The 9,774-nt window shown below is 47.2% G+C and overlaps 1 protein-coding gene across 1 annotated transcript; it reads left to right on the forward strand.

Moving 5' to 3' along the window:
- Positions 1-300: 300 nt before the first annotated feature.
- LOC123117153 (phenolic glucoside malonyltransferase 1-like) lies at positions 301-1,923 on the forward strand. Its single transcript, XM_044537977.1, has 2 exons — positions 301-787; positions 876-1,923. The coding sequence occupies exons 1-2, from the start codon at positions 338-340 to the stop codon at positions 1,767-1,769; spliced, it is 1,344 nt and encodes a 447-aa protein (XP_044393912.1). The 5' UTR covers positions 301-337; the 3' UTR covers positions 1,770-1,923.
- Positions 1,924-9,774: the final 7,851 nt, after the last annotated feature.

Raw genomic sequence — 9,774 nt, forward strand, 5'->3', positions numbered from 1 at the left:
TATGTCTTTTCTATACCATTTGCTTCTTAACATGTCGATTTGTGCAATCATATATACATTGAAGCAAACCCATAGTTATGTATTGGATTTAAACCCACGGTTATGTATTGGGTTTAACTTGGTTTGGGTGAAAAAAAATAGATGGTTCAGTTTTGGTTGGGCTGAAAATGGCATTAAACGGGTATGGTTCAAGTATAGTTTTGAGAGATACATGTACGGGTATGGTTCAATTGGTTTAAGTATAGTTTTGACTCACACGTTGGCTAGAGCCTTTGAAGTCCGTTGAAATCTGCCCGTGAGTCTAGCTCCCCGCCTGCCAGATCAGTAGATCAGGAAGATGCCACCGACGGTGCGCACGAGGAACACCTTCGCTGTCCAGCTCCCCGCCGGCGTGCCGCTCCGTGATCCGGGCCGGACCATCCCGCTCTCCCCATTCGACGCCTATTGGGTTGCGCTACCCCCGGTCCGCCGCGTTTTCCAATTCCGCCCTCCACCGGGTGCGGGCATCCCGTTCGCCGACGTCGTCCGTGCCCTCGCTTCCTCCCTCGAGAGGGTGATCCCGGCCTTCCACCCCTTCGCCGGTGCGCTTACCTACTCGCCGGAGTCGCGCGCCGTGTCCATCGTCCTCCCGGAGGGCGCCTGCGGTGTCGCGTTCGTCGAGGCCGAGGCCGACATCAAGTTCGAGAGGCTCGTTGTGGAGGGGACTGAGCATGACGAGGACGCTCTTTTGCAGCTGGTGCCGGACATCAAACGGGACGAGCTCCCGGCGCCCTTGATGGCGGTGCAGGTGCCTATGCTCGTCTTTGTCATTTGTCTGGACGTCTGGTCCCGGTGTTCTTGTTAGTTGACTTGACACACGCGGGTGTGGGTTGCAGGTGACAGAGTTCCTCGGAGGCGGCGTGGCTGTGGGCGTGACGGTGCACCACGCAGTGGCCGACGGTCGCGGCCTGTGGGCGTTCTTGGAGATGTGGGCGGCCGCTGCCGGGGTTCAGGAGGGCCGGGTGGCTACCAGTCCAACTCCTACGCCGCTGCACGACCGGAGGCTTGTGAGCTTCTGCGGCGACGAAGAGCTGAGCAGGCTATTCTTGCTGCAGGTAGCACCGGAGTTGCCTATTATTCGGAAGCAAAATCCCGCTCCCGAACAAGGAAGCCCTCTGTGCCGGCGAACCTTCACGTTCGCCGCGCCTACCGTGCGGCTCCTCAAGCAGCGTCTCACCGTGGCCGGCACCGGCAAGGCGCCGTCCACCTTCGCTTCGCTGGCGGCGCACGGATGGGTGTCCATCGCGAGGGCCAAGGGCTTCACCGACGACGCCCTGGTCTTCACCTTCTTCCTCGCCGACTGTCGGGTCCATATGTCGCCGTCGGTGCCTGGTGCATACTCCGGCAACTGCGTCGCCGGCTGCCTGGTCTCGCTACGTGGGTCGGACCTCACAGGGGCCAACGGGCACGCCCGGGCGGTCCAGGCCATCGCGGAGGCCGTCAAGGAGGTGAAGCGAGACCCGTTGGGTGACAGCACCAACTGGCGCAGCAAGTTCGCAGCCATACCGCCCGGCCGCGCGGTCATTCTTGCCGGGTCCCCGTGGTTCCCCGCATATGGCATAGACTTTGGGTTCGGCAAGCCAGCGAGGGTGGAGCTGGCGTCCATGAATCATGACGGCGAGATGGTGCTCGTCGCCGGGAGAGAAGCTGGGTCGGTGCAAGCTTCCGTGGCGATTACCCAAGACAAAATGACCGCCTTCCGCGATATGTTCGTGCTCGGCAGCAACTGAATCCCATTAGTTCTGTCTGATGATTCCTCTTGCACTCGGTCATGCTATTTCACTTCCAGGCTGTGTGATCTTCAATAACTAGAGAAATTGTCGACAAATTAAGGACCCTAAAATCTTCAAGAGTACTTTCCCTTCCTATGTTGTTTCTTTTATACTCCCCCTGTCCCAAATAAGTGTGAACTTTATACTATCTCTAGTACAAATTTATACTAAGCTCAAGACACTTATTTTGAGACGGAGGAAGTATATGATTTCAATTCGTGTTTTCAAACAAATACGTGGTTTCCATTATATAGTATTTTCATTGCCTCAAACCCCAAAACATCTGAACATTTTTCCTATGATGTAAAATTTTCATGTGAGACCACACAAGCTCTACAAGCGGGGGGAGATCTTGCAACGATTGAGACAAGGCGAACTTATCTTCTATTCTTGATTCTTAATAAATAGTTACATCCCGCACCAACTACTCCTATTTTCCTAAGCATGCAACGCTTTCACATTAACAAACTATGCATGTCCGCCACATCATTAATATATGATCCCACTAACTAGTTTTTTACATGCATGTGCGACCCTTTCACATCAACATTCTTAGGGTGATGAAATCGTTACTATGGGATCATGCTTTTTTTTTTGAGAGAAGGAGAATATATTAATATCAAGTAGATATCAATTACACCCAGCATCTGCACCGACAAGATGCCAGAGAACATCTATGGTGCACACAGCCAAAAAAGAAAAAAAGCATAGAGAAAAAAATGACCCTACCACGGTGGTTAATCACCCACAATAGTAGCCCTCTAACCACAGCCAAAGACAACACCCGGACTAAAAGGAAGGTTCTCCAAAAACAACGCCTTCAGGAAGGAAACAATGCACAAACATTGTCGTTGCCCGATCAAAGATCATAGGTTTTCACCCTGAAGAAAGACCGTGTTCCCAAAACAATGCCATCAACAAGGCCATTGCTAGGCACAGCCAAAAAAGGCCAGACCTTGGGTTTTCAACCTGGAAAACACAACTTAGTACTCAATAGAGCACCACCAACAAGGAAGTCCTCTAATGTTGCCGCCCCCACTTGCAAAGGCTACTATCACAAGTCATCATACCACCAGACTCACATGAACTCGTGCTCGGTCTAGACAGGAAGATATCCCGCAAGCCAAGTCTGAACCTGCCTGTGAAGCAAAGTCTTCATCGAATCCAAGACCCCATGTTCGCCATTTGCAGGTCCTCCAATCACGCCATAGCATTCTCCGCATGAGTTGATCCCTTGGAAATCTTGGTGCAGACATGTCCCAAGGTGTCAACGTAAACAGAGGTTTGCGATTACTCGGTGAAGCAAGTTATGCTGATATTGCCGGTGCGCACGACTGACACCTATCCAATCAAGGTGTCCAAAGAGCGCCATATATGCTAGTCCTTGTTTTCCTTCAAAGGATAAGTCCAAAATTCATCGATGGCCAGATTAAAAAGGATTGATCATATGTAGAACGGTGACTTCGCGCGAAGACCACTAGGGCCACCGCTCAGCCAATTTTTGCGAGAAAGGATGGTCACCGCTCTACACAGCAAGTTTGCCGCTGCATGTCAGGATGGTCACCGCAAGGACGAACATCGATGGCGCATGGGATCATGCATGGCAGTTGGTATAAATGATGATGAAAGGCACATTATCATCCTAATTATCCATGTTTTATCCATCTCATGGCAATGCGTGGGCTTTTTTTAAGGGGGGGGGGGGGGGTTAGGAGTTTTGGAGGGTTTAGGGGTTTTATATTGTGTTAGCTAGCTACTACATATAGAGAGAAGTGACCTCTCTTTCTCCGTGTTGGTCGACGCTAGCTACTACATACAGAGAGAACTCGACGCTAGCTAGTAAGCAAATGAAGGAAACCATTAATTACACAAGATCGTCATGAACATATATAGAGAGAAGTGACCTCTCTTTCTCCGTGCTTGGTCGAACAACAAGTTTTTGTATATCTATCCGACGGTACTAGATATATACAATATAACATCCCGGACATCATCAAGCACCAAACTCCCATTGAATTTCCGTATGGTATTCTCCCTTTTCATGTATGATGTGGTCAAGAAAAAATCCTGCCAATTCTTCTTGAATTGCTCGTATGCGATCATGTGGTAGGAGTTCATCCCGCATCTGCCAGATCTAATTTAAAGAAGGGAGTCAATACATATATATGAATGAAACTCAACACAATTGATGGTAATAAAATAAAATTGTGAATATTGTTTACGTACTTCATATTGTTTGTCAGAGAAGCCCCGCTCAGAGGTCGAGTGGCGAATGAACTCGCAAACATAGTATCCACATAAATTATTCCCGCCTGCCTGCCACAAGCACTTTACGAGAATAGAGTTCAATCAAACTAATAATCAAGCATGATAATGGTATTGATGAAACTAGAATCAATGAGAGATGTGCGGAACTTTCTAGTACTACTTACTTTGGGATGTGTAAATCGCAACTCGTTCTTCAGACCCGGAACCATTCCAGAGAACTTGTTCCAAACCCTGCCTGACAAAGAAAATGATTACTTGATATCAGGGAATGAACCAAAGTTGCCGATATGGTGCGATAATGATTGAGCTTACTTCAGGAGCATTGCAGTCATGTCCGCATAATCTTTGGGATCTTTACGCCTCGAGTCTAAGACAATTACTACTCCCCCGTCAAGCTTAGAAGAATAAAGTGGAACCTGCGCATGCATAACTCATCATTTACACTTAACCTCGAGTAAGTGAAACCGAATATGCACAAGACAGTAACACTCACTTGAAGTTGTAAGGAAAGAGTATTTCCTTTTTGTTTTGATGTTGAAGGAACGCCTTTAGCAAGTTTTCCTCAGTATCCTTGGCTCTGTTTTATACCGCCCATTCATTTACGGTATTTGGGCTAATGAAACCAATGTCATAGATTTGGCCTCTTTTGCATTCGACGATCTTCAATCTGCAGAATATAGTGAGGATAAGTATATATACATGCAATGAACGAGCTGAGCTAGAGACTTAATTACAGAAGTAATACTTATAGACAGTAGCAAGTCATGAGTTATTTTTGGACGGCCTCTTGATTGAATGACTGAAATATTTCCACGAATTCAACAGCCATCAGGTCGACTCCAATGAAGTCGTGCTCAACTTTAATTCTCACCATCAAACTATCGGTCCCAGACTTGCTGCAGCTTTCCAAGTACCAGTCATGCAATCTTTGCATCATCGTTGTTAGATGAGGGCGCTGATCAGATTTGACGAGAGGCTTCCTGTGCTCGTATCTAAAGGTCTCTACTACCTTAGCCATTTCAAACTATACATTATCGCCCACATAATCACCAAGAGTGTACCGGGCAGTAGCCCCGGATGACTAGCGATATCGCTAGACACCTTGAGCGGGGGCACAATTGCTTCTCCTGTTCGCCGATCTAGGAGTTTTTTCCCACTTCTTCGCCTTGCAGCACTGGTAGTACTTCCCGACCTCCGCGCTTCATCATATGTCTTTTCAATACAGCGGTCATAGTTGGATTGCGGCGGAGGCAGTGGTGGTCGCTTAAGGGCATCCACAGTGCGCTTCGCTTTCACCGGATCTATTGTTTCCTTTGGAGGTGGACGCTTCCATTCAAAATGGGCCAGCACTTCGGCATCTACGATGTCCTTGGTTTCCTCGTCAGTCCTATCATATGGTAACTTTGGAGGAGCCCTTGGGCTTGGACCAGCTTTGAATTTTTCCCCGCCTTTTGTACTGCTAGCCGCCGGATCGGCGGCGGCTCTCTTCCGCCGTTGCTGAGCGGCGGAGTCCGCTGACGCGTGATAACCCACAAGTATAAGGGATCTATCTAGTCCTTTCGATAAGTAAGAGTGTCGAACCCAACGAGGAGCAAAAGAAAATGACAAGCGGTTTTCAGCAAGGTATTCTCTGCAAGCACTGGAATTATCAGTAACAGATAGTTTTGTGATAAGATAATTCGTAACGGGTAGCAAGTAACAAGTGTAACAAAGTTCAAGCAAGGTGGCCCAATCCTTTTTGTAGCAAAGGACAAGCCTGGACGAACTCTTATATAAAGCAATGCGCTCCCGAGGACACATGGGAATTATTGTCAAGCTAGTTTTCATCATGCTCATATGATTCACGTTCGTTACTTTGATAATTTGATATGTGGGTGGACTAGTGCTTGGGTGCTGTACTTACTTGGATAAGCTTCCCACTTATGATTAACCCCTCTGGCAAGCATCTGCAACTACGAAAGAAGAATTAAGATAAATCTAACCATAGCATGAAACATATCAATCCAAATCAGCCCCTTACGAAGCAACGCATAAACTAGGGTTTAAGCTTCTGTCACTCTAGCAACCCATCATCTACTTATTACTTCCCAATGCCTTCCCCTAGGCCCAAACAATGGTGAAGTGTCATCTAGTCGACGTTCACATAACACCACTTGAGGAAAGACAACATACATCTCAACAAAATATCGAACGAATACCAAATTCACATGATTACTTATAACAAGACTTCTCCCATGTCCTCAGAACAAATGTAACTACTCAGAAAGCATATTCATGTTCAAAATGAGAGGAGTAATAATTATCATTAAGGATCTGAACATATGATCTTCCAGCGAATAAACAAGCTAGCATCACCTACAAGGAGTAATCAACACTACTAGCAACCCACATGTACCAATTTGAGGTTTTGAAACAAAGATCAGATGCAAGAGATCAACTAGGGTTTGAGAGGAGATGGTTGCTATGTCTTGAGCTTGCGTTGGTTTTCCTTGAAGAGGAAAGGATGATGCAGCAATAGTAGCGTAAGTATTTCCCTCAGTTTTTGAGAACCAAGGTATCAATCCACTAGGAGGCTCCTCAAAAGTCCCACGCACCTACACTAACAAACAAAGAACTCGCAACCAACGCAATAAAGGGGTTGTCAATCCCTTCACGGCCACTTGCGAAAGTGAGATCTGATAGAGATAATATGATAAGATAAATATATTTTTGGTATTTTATAATATAGATAGGAAAAGTAAAGATGCAAATAAAAGTAGATTGAAAACTTATATGATAAAAGATAGACCCGGAGGCCATATGTTTCACTAGTGGCTTCTCTCAAGATAGCATAAGTATTACGGTGGGTGAACAAATTACTGTCGAGCAATTGATAAAAAAGCGAATAATTATGAGATTATCTGGGCATGATCATGTATATAGGCATCACCTCCGTGACAAGTAGACCGACTCCTGCCTGCATCTACTACTAGTACTCCACACATCGACCGCTATCTAGCATGCATCTAGAGTATTAAGTTCATAAAGAACAGAGTAACACATTAAGAAAGATGACATGATGTAGAGGGATAAACTCATGCAATATGATACAAAACCCATCTTTTTATCCTCGACGGCAACAACAATACGTGCCTTGCTGCCCCTGCTGTCACTGGGAAAGGACACCGCAAGATTGAACCCAAAGCTAAGCACTTCTCCCATTGCAAGAAAGATCAATCTAGTAGGCCAAACCAAACTGATAATTCGAAGAGACTTGCAAAGATAACTCAATCACACATAAAAGAATTCAGAGGAGATTCAAATATTTCTCATAGATAAACTTGATCATAAACCCACAATTCATCGGATCTCAACAAACACACTGCAAAAAGAGTTACATCGAATAGATCTCCAAGAAGATCAAGGAAAACATGGTATTGAGATCGAAAGAGAGAGAAGAAGCCATCTAGCTAATAACTATTGACCCGAAGGTCTATGGTAATCTACTCACAACTCATCGGAGGGGCTATGGTGTTGATGTAGAAGCCCTCCGTGGTCGATTCCCCCTCCGGTGGAGCGCCGACAAAGGCTCCAAGATGGGATCTCGCGGATAGAGAAGGTTACGGCAGTGGAAATAGGTTTTCGTGGCTTGTTTTGATGTTCTCGGGGTACGTGGGTATATATAGGAGGAAGAAGTAGGTCGGTGGCTGCCCGAGGGGCCCACGAGATAGGGGGCGCGCCCAGTAGGGGGGCGCGCCCTCCACCCTCGTGGCCGCCTCGGCTTCTTCTTGACTTGCACTCCAAGTCCTCTGTATCACGTTCGTTCCAAAAATCACGCTCCCGAAGGTTTCATTCCGTTTGGACTCCCGTATGTTGTTATGCGGTTTGACCGATAAAGATCTTCGTAGAATATGTAGGAACCAATATGGGCATCCAGGTTCCGCTATTGGTTATTGACCGAGAATAGTTCTAGGTCATGTCTACATTGTTCTCGAACCCGTAGGGTCCGCACGCTTAAGGTTTCAATGACAGTTATATTATGAGTTTATGAGTTTTGATGTTCCGAAGGAGTTCGGAGTCCCGGATGAGATCGGGGACATGACGAGGAGTCTCGAAATGGTCGAGAGGTAACGATTGATATATTGGACGACTATATTCGGAGTTCGGAAAGGTTCCGAGTGATTCGGGTATTTTTCGGAGTACCGGAGAGTTACGGGAATTCGCCGGGGAGTATATGGGCCTTATTGGGCCATACGGGAATAGAGGAGAGAGGCCAAAAGGAAGGAGGCCTGCGGCCCTCCTCTGGTCCGAATTGGACAAGGGGCGCAGCCCCCCTTTCCTTCTTCCTCTCCCCTCTTTCCCCTTCTCCTACTCCAACAAGGGAGGTAGAATCCTACTAGGACTAGGGAGTCCTAGTAGGACTCCACACTTGGCGCGCCCCCTCCTAGGGCCGGCCTCCTCCCCCCGTGCTCCTTTATATACGGGGGCAAGGGGGCACCCCCATAGGAACACAAGTTGATCTACGGATCGTTCCTTAGCCGTGTGCGGTGTCCCCCTCCACCATATTCCACCTTGGTCATATCGTCGCGGAGTTTAGGTGAAGCCCTGCGCTGGTAGAACATCATCATCGTCACCACGCCATCGTGCTGACGGAACTCATCCCCGAAGCTTTGCTGGATCGGAGCCCGGGGATCGTCATCGAGCTGAACGTGTGCTGAACTCGGAGGTGCCGTACGTTCGGTGCTTGGATCGGTCGGATCATGAAGACGTACGACTACATCAACCGCGTTGTGCTAATGCTTCCGCTTACGGTCTACGAGGATACGTGGACAACACTATCCCTTCTCGTTGCTATGCCATCACCATGATCTTGCGTGTGCGTAGGAAATTTTTTGAAATTACTACGTTCCCCAACAATGGCATCCGAGCCTAGGTTTTATGCGTTGATGTTATATGCACGAGTAGAACACAAGTGAGTTGTGGGCGATACAAGTCATACTTCTTACCAGCATGTCATACTTTGGTTCGGCGGTATTGTGAGATGAAGCGGCCCGGACCGACATTACGCGTACGCTTACACGAGACTGCTTTCACCGTTACGAGCACTCGTGCTTAAAGGTGGCTGGCGGGTGTCTGTCTCTCTCACTTTAGCTGAATCGAGTGTGGCTACGCCCGGTCCTTGCGAAGGTTAAAACATCACCAACTTGACGAACTATCGTTGTGGTTTTTATGCGTAGGTAAGAACGGTTCTTGCTAAAGCCCGTAGCAGCCACGTAAAATTTGCAACAACAAAGTAGAGGACGTCTAACTTGTTTTTGCAGGGCATGTTGTGATGTGATATGGTCAAGACGTGATGCTATATTATATTGTATGAGATGATCATGTTTTGTAACCGAAGTTATCGGCAACTGGCAGGAGCCATATGGTTGTCGCTTTATTGTTTGAAATGCAAACGCCCTGTAATTGCTTTACTTTATCTCTAAGCGGTAGCGATAGTCGTAGAAGCAATAGATGGCGTAATGACAACAATGCTATGATGGAGATCAAGGTGTCGCGCCGGTGACGATGGTGATCATGACGGTGCTTCGAAGATGGAGATCACAAGCACAAGATGATGATGGTCATATCATATCACTTATATTGATTGCATGTGATGTTTATCCTTTATGCATCTTATCTTGCTTTGATTGACGGTAGCATTTTAAGATGATCTCTC

This window comes from Triticum aestivum, chromosome 5B (genome assembly GCF_018294505.1).
Source record: "Triticum aestivum cultivar Chinese Spring chromosome 5B, IWGSC CS RefSeq v2.1, whole genome shotgun sequence".
Lineage (NCBI taxonomy): Eukaryota > Viridiplantae > Streptophyta > Magnoliopsida > Poales > Poaceae > Triticum > Triticum aestivum.